Consider the following 23,926-nt stretch of genomic DNA (forward strand, 5'->3'; position numbering starts at 1 on the left):
ACTAAGAATTTCCAGTGGGGTGTTATTAGCATTTCATGGTGCACCATTCATGATCATGTGAAGTGGTCCCACACATTGTGGGAATTAAGCTTCTCTGACTCTTGTCCACTAAATGCCAGTAATGCTGCCCATTTATGGTGGCAACTAAAGTCACCACCATGCCTTTCCTGTGACTGCCCCTGCTGGCTCCAGCTCTCAACACACTGGTCAAGTGGTCAAGTTTGTTAACATTTCCTCCATCCTGCTCTCTTTCCCACATCTCTATACTTTCTCTTGACTTCCTAGTCAATATCCTTGCTGGTCCTGTAAGATTTTGTGCCTGGGTTTTTACTAACTACACAGTATGAAAATATAATAATAATAATAAGATTTAAAATGGTTACCTCTCAGTGGGATTTCATTTTAACAGCCCTGCTGAGGTATAATTGACATATAATAAACAGTGTATACCTGTTTTGTCATATAAACCCATGAAACTATCACCACAATTAATATCTCTATCTGTCCCTTCCCCTACTGTGGTCTGGAAAACTTTTTCAAGACAATAACTAGGGCACTCGACCACTGAGCCATATCCCCAGCCCTATTTTGTATTTTATTTAGAGACAGGGTCTCTCTGATCTGTTTAGCGCCTCTCTGTTGTTAAGACTGGCTTTGAAAGAGAGATTCTCCTGTCTCAGCCTCCCGAGCTGCGGGGATTACAGGCCTGCACCAACCACACCCGGCTGCCTGACGTCTTTTGAAAGCTATTTTTGCGTACTTTGTCCCTTTTTGGTTGTTTCAGGTGGGAGTGTTTTTCTGGCCCCTACTACTTCATCTTTGCTGGAAGCAGAGGAAAAACTAGTAGAATTTTAAGCTTACACTAGTATATATGGGGAAGAATTTGGACTAGTATTAGATACTTCCTGGAGCCCGGGGTCATTCTGGAATTTCCATAAAAGAGGATCTTTGGGTAGCAATAGGGGAGATTAGGGAACTCATTTACTTAGACCATATGTTTATTTGGGGCAGCTCTTTTTCCCCCAGTGGTCACAACTACATTGCTTTTATGTAGTGTTGATATTTATTTGTCATGGCTCATTCTGGGGAGGACTGTTGGAGATCCTGGGGAGTAAGAGGCACTAAAGCCACACCCTCTTGGCTTCTGCCGTTAGGAGTCTGCTCTTTCAGGCCAGTTTACCAAGTCCAATTCCTGACTGTTAATGAAGATAATCCTAAAGCTCAGAAAGACCCACTAATTATCAAAAATTCATGGATGCCTACTATTTTGCCTTTTACAAAAGACAAAACCACACACTTAAAAAATTTTCTTAACAATGTTAAATATCTAAAACAAGTTTAGTTTGAGAAGTCAATTGAATATAAGAGCTCATTTTCCCAAACCTTCCTGCTGTTTAAGGTTAGAATGGTTATAGGGACTTGAATTTGCTTGTCAGTAAACCCGAACCTGGGACACCCAGTTCTTTCTTAAGTGTTGTTATGGCTTTGAGATTAGTCTACCCTCTTAACACATGCTGAGGAGGCAGCCCAGGTCATTTGAGGCCATGTGAGGAGGCAGCCCAGGTCATTTGGAGTGTGGAAATAAAGCCGACCTGGATTAATTGCAAAAGGCCATGACTTCTTCAGGTCTAGATGATTCTGTTAACTAGCTACAAAGGTTTGGGAATTACTGGTGTAGATAATCTACAATGACATCAATTTTCTCTTGGATTGTTGAGACTCCTGAGTTCTATACTCAAAATGTATTTCTTATCCATCCATTAAATTGTCTCTTTCCACTTCAGATATCCTGGTATAGGCCATGATAATCTGTCACTTGCAAAACTGAACACCTCTAACTACTTACTCCTCCTTGGTACCACCCCACCTTTGCCTCACTATCTATTATCTACATTGAAAGCCAAATTGATCTTTTTATAATGTCCATGATGGCATTCTATTACACAAAAAAATAAAACATTGTACTGACTAAACATCCCTGCAAGACCTAGTCTTGATACACTGCTCCAGCTTTACCTCTTACTTATCACAAAGGCTAGAGCACAGCCCAAGCTCTGTCCTTTCCCCTTGGCCCACTTTCTTATCCTTCAAGTCTTAGCTTAAATGACCCCATGTCTGAGAGGTTTTGCCTGATCACCTGGTTAAGAATATACCACTATCTGACAAAAAATGTACAGCTTTCTTTATGTGAGTTTATTTCATAGCACTTTTGAAAGCTGCAATTACATGTTTATTGTTGTTTGTCATCCCACTAGAATGTAAGCTCCATGAGAACAGGGACTTAAATACTGTTGTTCACTGAGACATTTCTGGTGTTGACCTAGTGCCTGGGACATAATAGGTACTTAATGAATGAATGATCATGTTCTTTACAATCTAGCCTGGCTTACCTTATATGGACTTGTAGGAATTTGATCTGGTCTAAATCCATGTAATAATGAATCATGTTTTGAAGTACATGTTGATGTATTTTTACTCTTTTCCTCAAGGTTATTGTGATTTCTGAGCTTCTGGAAGAGGGCTCTGTCTAGTAGCAGGGCACTACGTGAAATTCTGAGCATGGCCTTCATGACTGGGAGGGTTAAGGGAGAGGCAGTTCCAGTGACAGCCATCCATGTGCTTCTGGACTCTATAGTTTTCACTGCATATTTTGACATATGGTTCCCAAATTTTCTAGAACACTGATACTGAGTCTCATTGTTTTCCTCTACTTTAGAAAAATAAACTTTTTCTAATGAATGGTTACAGTAGTTGTTTTAGGTTATCATGGAGGTTAGAACTCTGTTAAAATTGTCAGAAACCTAGCTTGGGTTAAAAGAGGAATTTGCATTATTACCCTAGCTACATGTATGACTGCATGAATGGTGCGTCTCTACACCATGTACAACCAGAGAATTGAAATATTGCACTCCAGTTGTGTATGATGAATTGAAATGCATTTTGCTGTCATGTAAAACAAAGTAGAATAAATAAAATTTTTTTAAAAGAGGAATTTATTGGAATTACTGGGGCAACTTCTGTGATTCAACACTCATTCAATAGGTGGATGACAGATAAATAGGGAAATAGATATACATGGAGGCCTATTTATCTATCTAATCTGACATATTCTAATTATTGGGCTTTATGTTCAATTTTAGATGAACAATGGTGAACAAAATTAGCAAAGTTTAGAAACCAAACCATGGTAATGTAGGAATGGTAAGAATGAAGCTGCATTAGGCACAGCTGGAACTAGGTGCTGAATGCACAGAGCTCTCTGTCTCCTCCCCTAATGTTTGTGTTATCAGCTTCATTTTCTCTCACTGTATCTCTTGTCCTCCATGGGTCAGACAAGTAAGTAACCACCTGTTTTAAGTTCTCTGCAGCTCCCACTATTAGACATAGGCCAACTCACATATTTTCATGTCTCAAAAATTTAAAATGCTGGAAGAGGTTTCTGACTATCCAGATTGAATAAATGATTCACTGTTTAAAAATATCCATCACAGACAAGATATCAGGGTCTTTAAAAACATGGCAGCTTCTGTATACCCCATGTGTGGAGTGGAGGAGTAGTTGCCAAGTAAAGCAGGTGGGGAAGGAGCTGGGTCTACTAGCCTTTAGTTTCCTAGCACTGTCACCTCCACAATTAAACATCTGAATCAGAAGTCTAAGCAAAGGGCAGGTCGAGATAGAAAATCCTAATTAGAGGACTAAAGGATGCTACCATGTGCAGAGCTTTGAAACACCTCTGAGGTGTAAAGCTTTAGACTTAATTATGAGAAGCTGCAGGTCATAAGGAGGATGCTGTTATCCTGGGACATGAGACCTACATTAATATGATTACTTTTCAAGGTAATAATAAACAGCAGGCCTCTAAACACCTAAGGGATAGAAAACAGACTTGTGATCTCTGATGATAGATTAATATTTAGGTCTCTCTTCAGGGTAGCTCTCCATCAGTGGTTAGCTCCATGTATTCATATGGATTTTACAAAAGAAAACACAAGCAGGTTTTTCATCAAAATTGTTTTTTTTAGGAGAGGTGTATCTTGTTTTTCTTAAGAATTCCCTAAAGCTAGGGGGCAGGGAGAAAAGAATAAACAAATTCTACAGTTCTTTATTAACTGAATCTCAGTTTGGTTGGGATGGTAATGTGCTCAGTTTAAAGCATTTGCCTTCCTAGACATCCTTGTTAGTGGAGATGGCCATGTGGGCAAGTTCTGTGTGATAGCTAGCCGAAATTATTATTGTGTATTAGCTGAAATTGTGTGAATTTTATATACATCACATAGTTTACATTTTAAGGCCGACAATCCCAGATATACTCTCTAAATTCGGAAAGATAGGCCATGTGACAAATGATTTCATGTGACATAGAAACAGCAATATAAGTTCTTTCTTTCTTTCTTTCTGTACTGGGGATTGAACTCAGGGGCACTCAACCATTGAGCCACATCCCCAGCCCTATTTTGTATTTTATTTAGAGACAGGGTCTCACTGAGTTGCTTAGTGCCTTGGTTTGCTGAGGCTGGCTTTGAACTTTTAATCCTCCTGCCACAGCCTCCAAGCTGCTGGGATTTTGGGCGTGCTCCACCGTGCCCAGCTATAAGTTTCTTATAGATGATTCTTTCAGTGTTTACTTTGGGTATAAATGTTTTGTCTTTCCTAGACAAACAAAGCATCCTGTCTCCTGTACACTTAGGTCTTAGCTCCAGAGGCAGAGTAACTTGAACATTCCAAAAACAAAAATGAAAAAAAAACTCTTTTTTCTTATTATGTCCCTTGTACCTAAGTCAGTGCAGTTGGTGACTAGTGGAAATACATGGCAAGCTGATCCCTGTACTTAGTGTGTGCTGTATACCACACACCACAGAGAACCCTTGAGTGAACATTGATTAGCACATCTCATCTCCTCCTCCAACACCAAGTCAGGTGGCCTTGATTCCTGCTGTCTGGCTTTCTGCCAGAGCACATTAGAGCACAGCCAGTCAGGCTGACCCTAAGATATCAGACTTCGCAAGTAGTACAAGTATCAGCTGTTTCCTCCACTAACAGATGGTAAAGTGCTGTTCTGAAGGCCAAAAGTTTTTCTAACTCAGCTACTTTCCTCTTTCCCAAGGCTTCACTGTAAACAAATTCTGCGTTAGCTGAGCAAACTTTAAAAAGCATGAAAAAATAACATAGGGCAAAAATCAATGAAATAAATAACAGTGGGAACAATAACATGAACAAGAAAAAAGATTGATACTTCATCTCCCTTTCTTTTTTGATAACCATAAGTTCTTTTTCTTTTTTCGAATTATTCCTAGTAATTGCAAATACCCTGGACAAGAATGGGGATTTTCTTTCTTTTCTTTATATCACATTTCCATGATATCAGGGTAGTCAGTGTGCTGTGTACACTGTATGAGGGATCAATAATCATTTAGTGAGGGAACCAGGCTTTTTGGTGAAATCATTGCCAAGTATTTCTCCAAGCAGTTAGATAGTGTTTGCTTACTTGGGATCATGTTCACAGCAGTTATTTTAAACACCACTTTGGAGCTCAATGCTGTGCACAGAGCATTGAATATTTACAGTATCTCTGGTATTACCTAAGAGAAATTGACTCGGATAACTTCATAACTGCCATATATATGTTATTATTAATTTAAAAATGGTTGCTGCCTGAATTTTAAGATTTGATTCTAGAAGGAATTGTTTTATTTTGTATTACAGGTTTATTGAATTCACAAATGGGATTTAACTAAGATTATTTTAAATAGTAATCTCCTTTATATAATTTAAGTGATTACCAAACATTCTCATGTATTTGATATAGGGAAACTTCAAAATGATTAGGAATAATAGCCAAATTTAAGCGAGACTAAATTAATCAGAAATAAAGCTGAAACATCTCAAAATATAGATTAGTAAGTGATAGCATTCAATTTTTAAAACTGACTTAAGTGTGACTTTACGTGAAATTATAAAATGCATCAGATTAGTTATATTTGGCACATTAAAAAGTTATCTAAATATTTGTTGAAAATAAGATTTAGGACAACCCCTCTCAGGTCTCCTCTCACCTTATGGGAGCTTTGTGTCATTTCTTCTCACTTGGATAAATCCTACTCTTAAAAAATAAATAAATATTCAGAGCATTCAGATATACTGCAGCATTTTTCAAATCCTCTTATTTTTAAGGTAATTCTTACTTTGTAGATCACAAGAGTTAATTAAGCAGTTTATAAATTTTACCAAGTTAAAACCAAGAAGTATATCACTAGGACTGGGAGTATAGCTCTCTGGTAGACTGCTTGCCTAGAAGGCTCAAGGCCCTAAGTACAATCCCCTCACTGTGAAAGAAAGAGAGAGAGAGAGAGAGGGAGAGAGGGCGGGAGGGAGGGAGGGAGAAGTAGAGAGGGAGGGAGGGAGGGAGGAAGAAAATGTATTACTATAAAGAGATATGAAATATATATAGTTCATTCTTTTCTAAGCTAAACATAGTTGTTATCTTAGTCAGTTTGGGCTGCTATAACAAGTGCCATAGATGGAGTGGCTTATAAACATCAGAAATTCATTTTTCACAGTTGCAGAAGCTAGAGGTCAGAGACAAGGGTGCCATCACATGATGGAAAGGAGCTTAAAGAGGTCTCTGGAGTCTCTCTTATAAAGGCATTAATCCCGTTTGTGAGGGATTTACTTTCACAATTACTTCCCAAAGACCCCACCTGCAAATATTATCACAATGAAGGTTAATTTTCAGCATATTAATTTGGTGGTGGGAGGAGGGTCATGAGCTCTCAATCTCTAACGTTCATTTATTCAAAAATCATAATGTGGCCTGGCACAGTGGCACATGCCTGTAATCCTAGCAGCTTTGGGAGGCTGAGGCAGGAGAATTGCAAGTTTGAATACAGCCTCAGCAATGGTGAGGCGCTAGGTAACTCAGTGAGACCCTGTCTCTAAATAAAATACAAAATAGGGCTGGGGATGTGGCTCAGTGGCCAAGTGCCCCTGACTTCAATCCCTAGTGCCAAAAAAAAAAAAAAAAAAAATTATATATTCTTAGACACTTAAGTAATACTGTTATCTAATATTAGAATCCTATGAAGAAAATAGGGTCATGCAAGACACTTATTGAACAGCATTTAGGGTTTGTGTATATCATGTACAGTAATTTGTCCATTGTGTAATTAAAATCTGGTTATGCCATGTCCCACTCTGCAGGGCAAGAAGAGTATGAGCACCCAACTCTTCCTTCCAGAGCCTATTCTGGGAATACAATGCCATACATACTATTTTTTAAAAAAATCTTTAAAAATTTGTACTAATTTGTTATACATGACAGTAGAATGCACTTTGATACATCATATATAAATGGAGCATAATTTCTCATTCTTCTGATTATACATAATGTAGAATCCCACCAGTCATATGGTTGTATATGTACATAGGGGGGTAATGTCTGATTCATTCTACTATCCTTTCTACTCCCATACCCTCTCCCCTTGCTTCACTCCCCTTTACTTAATCTAAAGTAACTCTAATTTTCCTTAGCCCTACCCAGTTATTGTGAATTAGCATCCACATATCAGATAAAACAATCGCCCTTTGGTTTTTTTGGGTTGGCTTACTTCACTTAGTGTGATATTCTCCAGCTCCATCCAGTTATCAGCAAATGCTATAATTTCATTCTTCTTTAAGGCTGAGTAATATTCCATTATATATATATCTTATATATATGTATAATATATATATATATGTGTGTGTGTGTGTGTGTATTATATCACATGTCTTTTATAATCCATTCAACTGTTGAAGAGCACCTAGGTTATTTCCATAGTGCCATATACCTTTTTTGGGAGGGCAGTACCAGGGATTGAACTTAGGGGCATTCAACCACTGAGCTATATCCCAGCCCTATTTTGTATTTTATTTAGAGACAGGATCTCACTGAGTTGCTTAGTGCCTCGCTTTTGCCAAGGTTTTTGAACTCGCGATCCTCCTGCCTTAGCCTCCCAAGCTGCTGGGATTACAAGCGTGTGCCACTGTGCCCGGCCATAGTGCCATATACATATTCTTAAGTTTGGCAAGGAGTGGTTATAGGGGGATGGATGGGAGACCTGGAATGACTACTCTGTGTGTGTGTATGTGTGTGTGTGTGTGTGTACATGTGCATATGGACATGTGTGTGCACATGCAGTATCAGTGGGGAAGAGAGCTCAGATTGGAAATGAGCTCAGTCAAGAACACTATACAGACAATGAATTTTAGAACTAATGAATGAATTAAAAACTAATAAAAAGAAAGTGGCTTTCCCCTTTCATGAGGTTCCAATCTTATGGGAGATGTAGATACTTTAATATAAAAAGATAAGCCATCAACTAAAGACAATATAGGGTATTATTAACAGCTAGCACTTGTTGTCTCTAGTGTTACAAACACATTAAGTGTATTTTCTTATTAAATCCTCACAGAAGCCCTAGGGGATTGGTGCTATTTTTCCTATTTTAAAATTAGGAAATTGAGGCTTAAGTCAATTATGAGGTCAAAGACAATTACCAAAATTTCAGTTTAAAGATCTAATCACAAATCTATTTGTGATTTTATAGTCAGTTAGCACCTCATTCTAGAAAGTAGAACGAGTATTCTGCTGAGCTGAGCGGAGGAGGAGGTTGGCTTTATAGGCAGAAAAGGACTAAGAAAGTAGAAACAGAGAACAAAGAGGGTCAAAGTAGAGGGGACTTCCTCTTCATGCTGAATCAGGTTGAGTTTGAGTATGTGACACTCAGCACAAGTGACTCCATTCTGGTATCTGACCCGCTGGGGCCTAGTGTAGGAGGCTAGTCCAAAACCATGGCCTCCCTTAAACTTTAACCTTTGTTAAAGAACCACTGGGTGGCAGAGCCAGGGTTGGAATGCCACTTTCTGTATTCTCCAGCTTCTTTGTGTTACATGATAGGAGAAGGTCGTGGTGGAGAGAATGAAGAACCTGAAGGGATGGGATCCGACACTGATGCCGAAAGAAGGGCGGATCCTACTGGGGTGATCCTGGGAAAATCAGAGGAGTATGCGAATTAAAGAAATCGGCATTAAAAATTCTTTGTATCTCTATTTGAGTAGTTTTTTTCTTATAGGATGTTCAGAATGGACAACAAAATGACAATAAGGTTAAAAACCAGAATGAAAAGGTCCTTTCAGTGAAATTATTGGGGCTCCACAAAGGGCAGGCACAATGCTTTCAATATAAAAAGTGCTTCTTGATATGACATTGGGTGGAGTGCAGTTTCCGTAAACAGGAAAGTCTGATCAAGGATTGCCGTGCTGTCTTTCTTGTAGTCAGGTCAAATCACTTCCTCCTCTTACCAAGCATTCCATTTATGCGAAAATACTTGCTTTCCCAATCTTAGTTGCAATTGCTCATCAGGTTCTTTTTGTTCCTTAGTGTTAATTATTCTAAATGTTATATTTATATCCTAAGTGTTAATTAATTCTAACTGTTATATTTAACACTAAATTCTACCCACAGGTACCCCCAAGAGAGCAGCACACCATCCAAGGACTCAACTCTGTGTTCACCTTCAGACCCCAAGAAGCTGTTCCTTCATGGCCAAGGTGCCTTTCGACCCTTACCTGTGCCCCCCAGGGGGAGCTGTCAGTTCACACCAGCTACTGGCAAGGCTGTTGGCTTGACATCTTGTACAAGGAACCCAAAAGAACCCCAGAGACTTCCGGATCACAAAGACTCTTCAAGTGAATTCCTTTTCAAGTGCCATAGGAACACAAATGAGTTTCATTCAGAAAATTCCCTTCTAGGTTCCCCTTTACAGAGCAATTCAAACCTAGAGAAGAAGGAGTTGGAACTTCATTTGTATGTTATTTCCACAACCTCATCAATATTTCTGCACTTAAAAAGTTCATGGAACAATTACATCATAGTAAGTGTCCTCATAAGATAACTTTGACCTCTAACCTCCCTCCCTCCTTTCCTATCCTTTTCCCTCCCTTCCCTTCCCTTCTCTCCCCTTCCCCTTCCTTTCTTTCTCTCTCTCTCTCTCTCTCTCTCTCTCTCTTTCTCCCCACTCCCCCTCTCTTTCCATAAACATGCCTTCCTGGCTCTACCGCCCTATTTTGGAAATTTACCCTAGACTTTAATAATATTTTGAAAGACAGATACACTGGACAAGCCAGGTGTGGTGTTGCACATCTGTAATCCCAGTGACTTGAGAGGCTGAGGCAGGAGATTGCAAATTCAAGGCCAGCCTGAGCAACTTAAATGTAGCTCAGTGGTAGGGCTTCCCTGGGTTCAGCTCCCACCATCTCAAAAACTGCACTGGACAATGAAGGGGATCATTTTATTCAGGCTGTTGCAGAGGGAGAAATGCTCATTGATGAGGAAAGACAAAAATGGAGAACCTGGGATTTTGTAGACGTAGGTAAGTGAGACAGTCATCAGTGAGTCTCACTAGGTAGCCTTTTGCAGTTATTTGGGGTGACCCAGGTAAAATTTAACACTGTCACTGTGTTTCTGTATTTATTTTCTGCATTCTTGAAAATAGGTATCATTGTTATAGAATCAAATAATTTTATCTAGAAATCATTAGTCTAAGTCTTGTTTTACAAACCAGGAAAATGAAGCACAAAACTTTTAAGTGATTTACTCAAGATTATAAAGTAACTTTAGGAGAAGAACCAGAACTCCCACTTAGGGCTCTTTTATTTTTATTTTTTTTTAATTTTTTATTTTTTTCAAGAGAGAGAGAGAGAGAGAGAATCTTTTTTTTTGTAGATGGACACAACACAATGCCTTTATTTTTATGTGGTGCTGAGAATCGATAGGCGAGCGCTCTACCGCTGAGCCACAATCCCAGCCCAGGGCTCTTTTTTAAACATCTGGATTAGTTTAAGAAAACAAGTAACTTATTTAAAAAATGTGATACCTTTAAGTTATCTTCAGTGATAACATTTATTATTGATCTTCCTTTACAATATTAATAAATATAAAAAGCTGTTTTATTCAGAAAAAAACTATGAAGCAAAGGTTTTATAAGAGACTAAAAATTGTGAAAAACTGCAAGATAACTCTAGTTTTTTTCCCTCATAGCAAGATTCAGAAGACTACAAATATTTAAAATTCTCCTCTAAATTTTTAAACAGCTTTGTCCAAATTAAAAATGTAACCAAGTCACAAATAGAGGAAAACCCTGGCCTATTAAAAGAACTCTGTATTCTAATAGAAAAACCAAAACTTAATTGACTTTTAAAAAAAATCTGAATAAATATTTTAAAACAACTGTTCATGCTTCCCTGAATTGACTAACTTCTGGTTTCAATACTACTTTTTAACTCTGTAGCAGAGGCACAGGTGGGGCAAGTATGACTAATTCATACCTATAAAGCTATGTATAACCTTTCCAATAATAAATGCAGTAACAATTACTAACATGTATTGTTATCTAGTAGGCTCTGTTCTGGTGATTTATTGAGTCAAAGGCAGAGTTACAAGTTTGGTTATGGATCCCATGGATTTTTATTAGCAATTAATGAATTGGGGGAAGCCTCCATTTTACAAAATATTATGAGAGTTTCCTCTGGGCAATAGCAGAACAGTGGGTTCTGTAAGATGGGAAAGAGGAAACAGAACAACAGGGAAAAATGATTAATATCAGGTTACTTCAGATTCATTTTTTTGTAAGGTTAAAATAGAGGGAATTTTCTTGTTACATTGACAGGTAAACTAGAATCATTCTGTTTTCAGACAGACTATGTTTTAGGATCTGTCTGTACCTTAAAGTTTCAATTTGAGTATACAGCATTTGGCAGTAGTGATTCCAAGATCGGTTGGGTCTTGTGCAGGAGCCCTGTGTGAAACAATGGCCTTCTATATGTTTGTTTAAAAACAGATATTAACCTGTTTAGTCTACACAATAACCCTATGAGGTAGGATGTTATTCCCAAGTTAATAGGTGAGGAAATTGAGGCACAAATAAATTAAGTATGTGCAAGGTCACATAGCTAGTGTGGAGCTGAGATTTGAACTCAGATAATTGGATTTTTTTTTCTTTGAAAATGACCAACAAACTCAATTTGGTTGGAGGAGTATTATTTTTATGAGTTGGTATATAGTATCATTAAAAATAATATCCTATCCCTTGAAAGATGAAAAATGAATAAGCAAATATTTTGCATATAAATTATGAATTGGGCTAATATTTATCCTAGTAACATTAAGATAATAATTCAATAGAAACAATATAAAAGTTGTGACTTTTCTGTGACCCTGTTGAATTCTCTCCTCAGATTGGTCACCTTTGGTTAGTCGTGGTGATGTTTTCATAAGTTTTAGGAAATTTTGGGAAAGATCATTTAAACCAGCCAGGCTTTTCTGAGGTAACTGATCTTTTGTGCCTTGAGATCCTGAATGATCTATCATATTGAAGTAGGTAGACATTTTAACTATATACTCTTTCACAGAATTAGTCTAAGTCATCCAATTAGAAATTAGCATTACTCATCTTGGTTTTAAGGGTGTCCAAAGAGTTAGGTCTCCATCAATAGTCCATTTTATTTGTAACTTTTACCAATAATAATTACTTCTGGGTCGTTTAGCATCTCTAATTCTGTAAAGATGAAATATGGTAATTCTTTGCCCTTTATATGTTGTGAAGATAGCTGCTAGAAGGCTAAATGATGAAGCCATACTCCATATTAAATTCTAGATTTAAGTCAAACATCAACATTTAGAATGGAGTAAAGGGAAAGATTTTGTTTTGGATACTAGGAATTGAACCAAGGGGCACTTTACCACTGAGTTACATCCCCAGACCTTTTTTAAAAAATATTTTTTTAGATGTTGATGGGCCTTTATTTTATTCATTTATTTATATGCAGTGCTGAGAATCAAACCCAGTGCTTCATACATGCTAAGCAAGCACTCTACCACTGAGCCACAACCCCAGCCCATCCCCAGACCTTTTTATTTTTTATTTTGAGACAGGGTCTTACTAAGTTGCCCATCCTGGCCTTGAACTTGAGATCCTCCTGCAAACTTGAGATTTGCCTGCCTCTGTTCCCCTGAGTAGCTGTAATTGTAGGCAATTTGCCCAAGTCTGGCTTTAGTTTCTTTTTAAAACAGAATAATAATGAAAGCAGTAATAAAAACTAGACCACCATTCACCACCCTGCTCTGCTATTAAGACATAGGTAAGCATGTTTGGAATTGCAAATCAGCAACATTTCAGAATTTCGCTTTTTTTAGTTGGGGGATTGGGGCGCATTTTACCACGAGCCACATCACCCCCTGCCCTTCCCCCCTTTTTTTAACCTTTTAAAGACAGGATCTCACTAAGTTATTTAGGGCCTCACTAAGTTGCTGAGGCTAACTTTGAACGCCCAATCCTACCTCTCAAGCCTCTGGGATTACAGTTGTGTGCCACCACGCCTGGACTTGGCTCAGAATTCCTTCTGACCTGTCTCTAAAGCCTCATACAGAGAAAAGATTACTTAGAGAACTTGCTAAACACTATATGTTTGTTTTGAGGACTGAGAATAAATAGGAAATGTTAACACTAAAGCTTTAAGGAAAAATCAACTCCATTAATTTTACAATAGGGGAATAGTTAATAAAATATAAAAGTGTTAGCCATTTCAATAAGGGAAAGGGAACAGTTAAGAGAAATATTGTATATCTATGCTATGGAATACTAGGTAATCATTAAAAATTATATATACAGACATGAAAAATTGTCCATTATATATTAAGTGATTTAAAAATTAGGTCTCAGATTAATACATGTGATATAATTGAGCTAGGATTAAATCTGTCTTATTAAAACATGTCATAATACATGAATACTATAAATGCATATATTACAATATATGTATAGATATATGTATAGATACATATATTATAACATTTATAGTATTTAACATTTATAGCATTTATAGTATTCAATACATCTGAAAGAACAAGTCAAACCAAGTATAGTTACTTTGAATAGAATGGAAGGGGTAAGAAGAAACAGAACTTTCATCTTTATGTGTTTATGTTCTGTTTGAATTCGATAACTTATTTTATATTGGAAAAATGTAAGATTTAAAACTTTTTAAAAAATTAGATAATGAAAAAATTCCCTGTGGTGTTATAAAATACTGGAATGAATGATATAAACAAATAATAGAAGGGATTAAGGAGTAGATCCATGATATTGACTAACGGTAGGGGTAATTGTTTTTCAGTAAACAAAAATTCTAACAATTTCTGCTTTTTTTCTCTTTTAGAAAGCTACTCTTTTACAAGATCCCCTGTATGCTAGTGAGCTTAAAAGTCAAAAGCCATACAGGTAAGGAGTGATATATGATAGAACTGCATGGGGATTTTTTTCTGTCTTCCTCAGCTCTCCTAACTATATTGAACATGTGGGTAACTATCATATTTGTACCTCTACTTCGATTATCACTGTTCTGGGCTTCAACAGTACTTTCCTGGCTGGCCTCTTTGTTTTCCCTCTTGCCCCTTTCTAGCTCTTTCTCCATTACAACTGAGAGATCTTCTGAAGCACAAAACTGTTCATGTAACTAATTCATTCCACAAAGTCTTTGAAGGGCTCCCCATTGCCCTTAGGTGAAACTCTAAACTCAAGATTACAAAGATGTTTATAATGTCTCTTTATTTTTCCATCCTCAGCTGTTGTGTACCCCACTTTTTTGCACTAAGTTCCTGGTCCAAATGAACTTCTCACAGTTCTCAGAAAACTCTTTTCTCTTCTCTGGGGGCTTAACATGACATTCCCTCTTCTGGAATCCTACTCTCATCTCTTCTTCCCCTTTGTGAATAAGGGAACTTCAATACATCAAGTCTTAGTTTATCTCTTCTTTTCTCCAAAAATCTTTACCAGTCTGTGTTATGATTCCTTATTTGGTTATTTACTACCATATATTACAGCATGCTCCTTAAGGGAAGGAACTATACCTTGGTCACTGGCCCATAGTAGGCTGCAATAAGCCTTTATAAAATGAGTGAATAAATGAGACCAGATCATGAAAGACCCTATATGCAAAGCCAAGGAGTCTGGATTTTATTCAGACTTCAAAGTTCTATTACATTCTTATCACAGGTTTGTCTCTTACTGTATTTACTTGTGATATGACCATTTCTTTCATTAGATTGTGAGCTCCTAAAAAGCAAGGAATAAATCTTATTAGTCTAAGTATTCTTACTTAAAATAGTACTTTGCATATAATAAGCACTCAGTGAATTGATGATGTTGACAGTTTTGATATTTTGATATGGGTAAGTTTTGAGAGGTTGATGATCAAGTAAATGAGTTAAGAGTAAATTAATTTTAAAAGATGCATGTTCATTCCTCACCAAAAAGGAACCAAAGTTCTTTAGAGGAATGGCTGCTTCTGGGTCTGGGACAGGAAACAAAAAATGAGTCTGAAACAGCTAATACTAGAAAGCAAAGAGAAAAGGGCCTGGACTAAAAGGATGGAGGAACCCATGTCCTTTTAGTTAGCTAAAGAAGGGACAACCTCCGAAAACACAAGGAATGGAGTGATTGAAACATAATGAATATGTAAAAATTCAGAAATATGTGATGATGTATCTACAGAAAGGGCTCTCTCTCTATTCCTCCACCAAAAAAATAAAACACATCAAACATGAGGCACTAAACCCTTACACTGTAAAATCAGCAAAGAAACAGAAAGAATTATCCTGTAAGAAATGTAACCAGTTTGCAATAATCAAGTAACCCTATTTGATAAGGGCAAATTCCCTCTTACAGAATTCCAGTAATGAATGTGGAAGCTTTAACAGAATTAGAAAATTACCATTTTCACAATCTCTAATGAAATAATAGATTCATGCAAAAACCCTCAGTGGATGAAATCATTAGAAGGGTGAAAAGAAGTTCCCAAATACAGAGATCATGTTGTACATGACTAAACCCATCTATTAGTCTGAGCATTCTTTCAGTGGGACTCCCAGACTTGGTGCACCTCATTATTTGATATGATATGAAGCATACAGCACCATCTATGAAGTATTTTTGTTAAGTCAGTTAAACTTGAATCTGACTTAAAAGTGTGGGTGTGCCAAAAGTAAAAAGGAATTTTGACACATGCTTGATGTGGCTGAAACTTGAAGACATTATTCTAAGTGAAATATATCAGTAACAAAAGGACAAATATTGTATTAGTCCAGTTATATGAGGTACTTAGAATAGGTAAATTCATAGAGACAGAAAATAGAAAAAGTTACCAGGAGCTAGAGGCCAATTAGGAATGCAGTCAGGACAAACTTTCTGTATGGGATGGAAAAAAGTTTTGGAAATTGAAAGTGGTAAGGATTTACACTTTGCATAACTGTGAATGCACATCACCACCACTGAATTTATACCTAAAGGATGAGAATGCTGGTAAATTTATGTTGCATTTATTTTACTCAGTTATTAAAAAGTGTGTATGTAAGGGAATAGATAAAACAAAATTGGCTAACTTGTTTGACTTGTTGAAAATTGTTGAAGGTAGATAATGAGTATTGTGGGAGTTTCTTATATAATTTTCTCCATTTTTTTGATGTATGTTTGAAAATTCCCATACTGAAAAAAAGTTTAAAAGACTTAAGAAACATAATGAATAAATACAAGAAGTCTTTTATAAAGATCTTGATTTTAACAGACCAAATATAAAAAGACATTTTTAAGACAACAGAAGAATTATAAAATTGACTGGGTATTAGATAATATCAAAGAATTTTCTGTAATTTTGTTGAGTGTGATAGTAATAATTTTGTAAGAAAACGTTCCTTTTTGAGATTCATTTCAATGTATGTAAAAGTTAAAGGACATAAAGTTTGGGATTTCTTAAAAAATAAAAAACTGTACAGATGGCCTAAAATTTCTGTTTTCATATGTTTATTGTAAAAAAGTATGAATTTTAATTTTATTTATTTATTGGTAACAGGGATCGAACCCAGGGGTGCTTAACTACTGAGCCACATCCCCAGCCCTTTTTAAAAAAAATTTCATATTTTGAGACAGGGTCTTGTTAAATTGCTTAGGATTTCAGTAAATTGCTAAGGCTGGCTTTGAACTTGCAATCTTCCTGCCTCAGCCTCCCAAGCTGCTAGGATTACAGGCATGCACTACCTCAGTGGACTTTGATTTTTCATTTTAGTGCTTTATTTAAAGAGAGTTTCAGGCTAATTCTATTACACACTAACTTTCTAAATGTGGCATTTATCCTTGAAGGCAAGAGGGAGAGTTCTACCATTGTTTTTGTTCTGACTGAGGAAAATCATGTTTCTTACAGATTTAATTCCTGAAGTATTTAAAATGCAGTGACTTAAAACATACTATGAGGGACACAATAATCACAAGAAATAGTGTCTACCTGCATGACATCTTTAGTTTAATTGGAGCTGTGTGTCATAGACTTGACAATTCTGTAACTTGGACATTGTAAATATAATGCAAAATGCAAAACACTTCTGAGATAATCTTTTGAAAAGTCTTTTCCAGCTCTAAAGTTTTTTTTTTTTTTAACAAGTGTGAGGTATTGCTTATATTAAATGTCTGGAAAAATTAAAATAATGCAGGAAAATAGAGCTTATCATTACAAGGATCTTTCTTGCAATATTGTCTTGTGAATTATGTTTTATAACGGATGAAAATATAGAGTACCTGTTGATATTAATATATATTTTCCTCTTACTCCTAAATTGAATAATGGTGTCTTCTGGTACATTTTATTATTTAAATTAGTCAAATGAAATTTATAATATGTATAAAAGCAAATATTCTTTGTCCATACAAATTGTAATTTTGGTTATTTATCTGTAGAGATATAGAATTCCTAATCGGACTTGAATTTATGATATATATGAGACCTCAATTTATACGTGAATTAATTTTTAGTGTGAAGAGATTAGTGTGCTTTTTCCTCTGAAAAATGTTTTGGTGTTTTAAAAAATTAGTTTGGCATTACAATCTATGATCATAGGTTTGCAAAGGATTAAAAAGTTTATTTTGGGCTGGGGTTGTAGCTCAGTGGTAGAGTGCTTGCTTAGCATGTGTGAGGGTTCAATCCCCAGTACCACATAAAAAACTAAATAAACAAAGTAAAGGTATTGTGTCCATTTATAGCTAAAAATATATATTTTTTAAAATTTTTATTTCTATTATGAGTCTTAGCAGATTGCTGACTTTGAATGGGAAAAAGTATAAAATTAATTTCAAAGTAATTCTACTGATGCTGTATTTTATCTGAGTTTGTGCTTTTCTAAGCTCATTTGTTTTTTGAAAGCTACATTTCTGTTGTTTCAGGAGTTCTCAGAGAGTAGAGGGATTTTATGATTTTCTTTTTTCTTAATGAAATGTGGTAATAATTAGAAGTGGATGTAGAGGGAAGCAGGATCTCAAACATACCTTCTTTATTTAGAATCCACTTATTAAACACTTGTCATGTGTGAAGGACATGCATTAACTGAAGTATCAGCACAGTGGGTACTGTCATCATCTGCATCATATAGAAGAGGCAACTGAGGCACAGGGAGTATGTTATAACTTGCCCCGGTGATAATTACCTAGCTTACCAGGGGCAGGTCCAGGATTCTGACCTCAGCCCTCATGCTCATAATTATCATGTTCCCTTGCCTCTAGGATTATTATTGCTGAATTTGTAATGATTATTTTATCTTTAGTGTTCCCACTAGAAAAATACAGTGCTTTTTTAAAGAAAGTCTTAATTTTGGAGTCAATAGGAAATGCTCATTGATCGAATAGAACATCTTAAATGCTTTTACAAATAAAGGGGAAAGTAGTGGCATGTAGTAGCATGGGAATAGATGGCTGGTATCATAGATTTCTGAAGGAGGGGGTAAGATAGTTTTTACTTCAGGTCAGAGATTCTAAAATTCCATCAACCACACAGAACATGGAGTGTCCTTCCTGCTGTTACTTTGCATGTTGGTGATCTAAATCCCTAGTTTTTTAAGGGTGGAGAGGTTAGCCTATTTTCTCTAGCTTTCTATAAAATGCTGAGTAATTTCCAGCTCAGTCTACTCAGTGGGAGCTAGCTCAGTGAACGAGCTGGTCTATGAAAAGTGCCCAGGCTGGAGCCTGCCAGTCAGTCCCAGTTACATGCAAGTTGTGATTGCTGAGCACAGTGTGAGATGGAAACAATATTTAATCTGATAACATTTGTTTTTCAGGTTGCTAAAAATCAGCCAAGGGGCCAGGATCACATACATAAATAACTACAGTGGGGCAAAATGGGATTATTGTGATACCAGAAATGTGAAAAAACCTGTGATGGCAGAGGGGTTGCATTTGTTAGAGGGACTAGGGAAAGATCTAAACAGAAGTGTTGACCTTTTCAGTTAAGGCAGCTTTTTCTGATGTGTGGGATCAGGTGGATCAGTGATGGGAGCTGATTTCAGGTAGCACTCTGACATGGCCTGAAACAACTTTGAATTTCATAGTGGGAAAAATGATTCTCTTCTCCAGCTAGTCTCCTCTCCTCAGAGAGCAGCTCTTGACTTAGTACTGGTAGGGACAGCTCTCCAACATATGCTCATCTGTCTTTTCTGCAAAGTGAGTGTAGACCTGAAGCTCAGAATATGGAGCATCTACTTTGGATTTGTGTAGCTTTTCTAGGAACAAAATAACATGGTTTGGGCATAAAAACAAACATGAAGATCAATGGAACAGAGTAGAAGACAGAGAAAAAAATCACACAGATACAGTCATGTATCTATCTGATCCTTGACAAAGGTGCCAAAAACAGGTTGGATAAAAGATAGCCTTTTTAACGTGCTGGGAAATGGTGCTGGGAAAACTGGATATTCATATGTAGAAGAATGAAATTATATCTGTATCTATCACCCTGCACAAAAGTCAACTCAAAGTGCATCAAAGAGGTAGGAATTAGATCAGAAACTTGGCAAATGATAAAAGAAAACCTAGGATCAACACTCCAAAATAACTGTAGGCATTGATTTCCATAATAAGACCCCTAAAGTTCAAGAAATAAAACTCCAAAACCATAAGTGGGATGACATCAAATTAAAAGACTTCTGCACAGCCAAGGAAGCAAGAGCATGAAAAGACAGGCTACAGAATGGGAGAAAAACTTTGCCAGCTACTCCTTTTACAGGGGTTAATACTGAGAATACATAAAGAACTCAAAAAACAGGCTGGGCATATAGCTCAGTGGTAAAACCCTTACCTAGTGTGCATGAGGCCTTGGGTTCAATCCCCAGCACCACAACAAAACAACAACAACAACAACAACAAATTACACACATACACACACACACAATAATTCAATCAATAAATGGGAAAATGAACTAAACAGACATTTCTCAAAAGAAATGTGGTCAATAAATATATGAAAAAATTCAACATCCTTAGCATCAAGGAAATACAAATCAAAACTACAATGAGAGTTCATCTCACCCTAGTTAAAATGGGAATCATCAAGAACATAAATAATAAGTGCTGGGAATGTGGAGAGAGAGGAACATTTATACATTGTTGGTGAGAATGTAATTAGTATAATTATTATGAAAAGCAGTGTGGAGATCCCTTGAAAAGACTAGGAATGGAACCACCATATTTTTAACCAAGCTATTCTGCTCCTTGGTTTCATCAAAAAGAACTGAAATTGGCATACTATAGTGGTGCCTGTATTCCAGTGTTTATAGCAGCACAATTCACAAAAATAGCCAAGTTATGCAACCAGGCTTGGTGTCAATAGATGAATGAATAAAGAAAATGTCACATACACACACACACACACACACACACACACACACACACACACGAGTTTTATTCAGAAATAAAAAAGAATGAAATTATGTCATTTGCTGGTAAATGGATGGAAGTGAAGAACATCATGTTAAATAAAGTAAGCCAGACTCAGGAAGTCAAGGGTTGAAGGTTTTCTATTATATGTGGAAGCTAGAGAGAAATAAGAAATAGAAAAAGGGGGATCTCATGAAAATAGAAGGGAGAGAATAGTGGAACAGAGGAAAGGGATCAAGGGAAAGGAGGAGGAGGGAGGGGAGGAACTTATGTATAATTTTAATACACCAATTAAAAAACAAACATTAATAGTGCACCAATAAAAAGAATCTGTGTAGCTTTCATGCTGTTTTCACAGTTACCTGATATTTATGCCAAGTTATACTGGTTTTCTCTGTCAAGTAGCAATACAAAGTTTTCTTTTTCTTTTTTTTTTTTTTAACATCAGATTATTTATTTTGCTTACACAAAATAAGGACCAGGGAACTTACTTCACTATTTCGCCAGTTGAGAATGGCTGTTCTCCCTCCAACCCAGATGTCTCTTGGAGGACCAGATGTGTCAGCTTGGTTTGATTGACTCCATGTTTTTTTTTTTTTTTTTCCCCCCTGGAATATTGTCTCTGTTGAAAAACTGGCTTCACAAAGAAGGTGGCTGCAGGAAAATTTCAGAATCCAAAGCTTAAAAATAAGTCTTGGGTAGTGTGGGGTTATTTTCTGTCTCTGGGGGGGATCATCCAGTGTACGAGGCCTGGGGACAGAGGCAAAGTCCCCAGCTGCCCATCTAGGAGATGTCACTCTCAGTAGCGTCTGGTGTCCTAATCTGTGCTCACCCAGGATAACCGTGGGTAAGGTGCAGCATGTCACAGGGGCCCCCTGACCCTCTGGGAGACAGAGCTCTCCCTGCACAGACCCTAGGGCTGAGGGTCAGAGACCAGGAGAGAATCAACGACTGTCCCTGCCTGTGGTCCCTGAGGTTCTGGGACAGGGATGCAGGAGGCAGCCAGTGTCACAAGACGTCCCTGTCCCCAGCCAGGCCGGGCGCCTGGCTAAGCGAGGAGAAAGACAGTGTCCCTCCTCAGGGCCTGGCCCCTGTGTCTGTTCTCACTTCCTCCCCAGCACTGCCTGAAAGGGGAGGAAGTGACACCCAGGGGAAGACCGGGAAGTGAGGCCACCGTCACATTCAAGTTCAGGGTGTGACAGCTCAGTCTGCCCCCCAACAGGCCCCATACTAGGCTCCCCTTCATGGGCCACATCTCTTCTGAGAGTCACACCCTGCCCTTTATAGGCACAAGGATCCAGAAATTCCAGGAACACGTCCATGTTTAGGCCCTCGGATCCGGAAGTTCCTCAAGCATCCATGTTTAGGCCCCTGGACCTCAGGCGCACGTCCATTAAGCCCCAGGATCCGGAAGTTCCATGGGTGCACGTCCATATTTAGGCCCCTGGATCCGGAAGTTCCTCGGGTGCACATCCATGTTTAGGCGGTAGCATCCAGAAGTTCCTCAGGCGTCCATATTTAGGTCCACGGATCCAGAGGTTCCTCGGGTGCATGTCCGTGTTTAGGCCCCGGATCCAGAAGTTCCTCGGGTGCACGTCCATGTTTAAGCCCCCGGGTCTGGAAGTTCCTCAGGCATCCATGTTTAGGCCCCAGGATCTGGAAGTTCCTCAGGTGCACGTCCATCTTTGGGCTCTCGGATCCGGAAGTTCCTCAGTCCTCTATGTTTAGGCCTCCGGATCTGGAAGTTCCTCAGTTGCACATCCATGTTTAGGCTCTAGGATCCGGAAGTCCCTTTGGTGCACGTCCATGTTGAGACTCTAGGATTTGGAAGTTCCTCAGGCGTCCATATTTAGGTCCCCGGATCTGGAAGTTCCTCAGGTACATGTCCATCTTTGGGCCCTCAGATCCGGAAGTGCCTCAGGCGTCCATGTTTAGGCCGTAGCATCTGGAAGTTCCTCAGGCATGCGTCCATGTTTAAGCCCCTGGATCTGGAAGTGCTTCAGGCATCCATGTTTAGGCCCCCGGATCCGGAAGTTCCTCGGGTGCACGTCCATGTTTAGGCCCCTGGATCCGGAAGTTCCTCGAGTGCACGTCCATGTTTAGGCCACCGGATCCAGAAGTTTCTCAGGCACACGTTCATGTTTAAGCCCCAGGATCCGGAAGTTCGTCGGTGCACATCCATGTTTAGGCTCCTGGGTCCGTAAGTTCCTCAGGTGCACGTCCATGATTAGGCTCTAGGATCCAGAAGTTCCTCAGTTCTCCATGTTTAGGCAGAAGCATCCGGAAGTTCCTCAGGCGCACGTCCATGTTTAAGCCCCCAGGTTCCTCAGGCATCCATATTTAGGCTCTGGGATCCAGAAGTGCCTCAGGAGTCCATGTTTAGGCCCTAGGATCAGGCATGCCTCAGGCATCCATGTTTAGGCCCTCAGAAATTCCTCAGGCGCACATCCATGTTTAAGCCCCCATATCCGGAAGTTCCTTAGGTGTACATTTAGGCCCCCGGATCAATACAAAGTTTTCTTTATGAATAAACTTCTTTAAGCCAATGTGAATTGATTAAAAGAAAAAACATTAAGGAAATAATATTAAATGTGGTTTGTGGATTTTGGTAAGTAATAAGGCTAGCTTATGAAAGAGAGATGGACATTTACCAGGGACAGCAAGAGTATGGTATAGGTTCAATCTAGTAAAGAGTATGAGTAAAAAGTAAGTTCGAGAGCAAGAAACATTTTAGTCTGGGGGTAGTAAGCTTCATGACTGATGAATAATAAGGATAGGGGGGTACAAAACCATACTAAAATTTCATTAGTAACAAAGTTTTACAACCTGTTAATAATCACTGATATTCTTAAACTGCTTTTTTCTTATATTTTACATGGAAATTTTTCTTGTAGATCTGAGGAGAAAATTAAGCACTTCAGTCAACTTAAATCTGAACTTTTTCTTAAAGACAATACCTTGAGGAAGATACTTTGTTTAATTACGGAACTTAAGGTGGCAGCCCAGAAAAATTTCATTCTGAAAAGACTTTTTTGGAAAGTAGGTGTTTTATTTTTAATCTATAAAACTTGTTTGACCTGGTTATTCAAGCATAAATTAAAATATGAAGTTGTATGCTGATGCTATGTTTCAAATTGTTGTTTAAA

General features: G+C 37.9%; 1 protein-coding gene across 4 annotated transcripts in view; it reads left to right on the forward strand.

Moving 5' to 3' along the window:
* The window catches only part of C3H12orf56 (chromosome 3 C12orf56 homolog), a 75,651-nt gene that overhangs the window by 27,039 nt on the left and 24,686 nt on the right, over positions 1–23,926 (forward strand). For 3 of the 4 annotated variants that reach the window (XM_027930156.2, XM_071609701.1, XM_071609702.1), the window contains exons 4-6: positions 9,500–9,908; positions 14,251–14,312; positions 23,675–23,819. In XM_027930156.2, the coding sequence (XP_027785957.1) occupies positions 9,500–9,908; positions 14,251–14,312; positions 23,675–23,819 (616 nt within the window). The remainder of the gene's footprint in view (positions 1–9,499; positions 9,909–14,250; positions 14,313–23,674; positions 23,820–23,926) is intronic. The other variant, XM_071609703.1, reaches the window with a different exon arrangement.

This window comes from Marmota flaviventris, chromosome 3 (assembly GCF_047511675.1).
Source record: "Marmota flaviventris isolate mMarFla1 chromosome 3, mMarFla1.hap1, whole genome shotgun sequence".
NCBI lineage: Eukaryota > Metazoa > Chordata > Mammalia > Rodentia > Sciuridae > Marmota > Marmota flaviventris.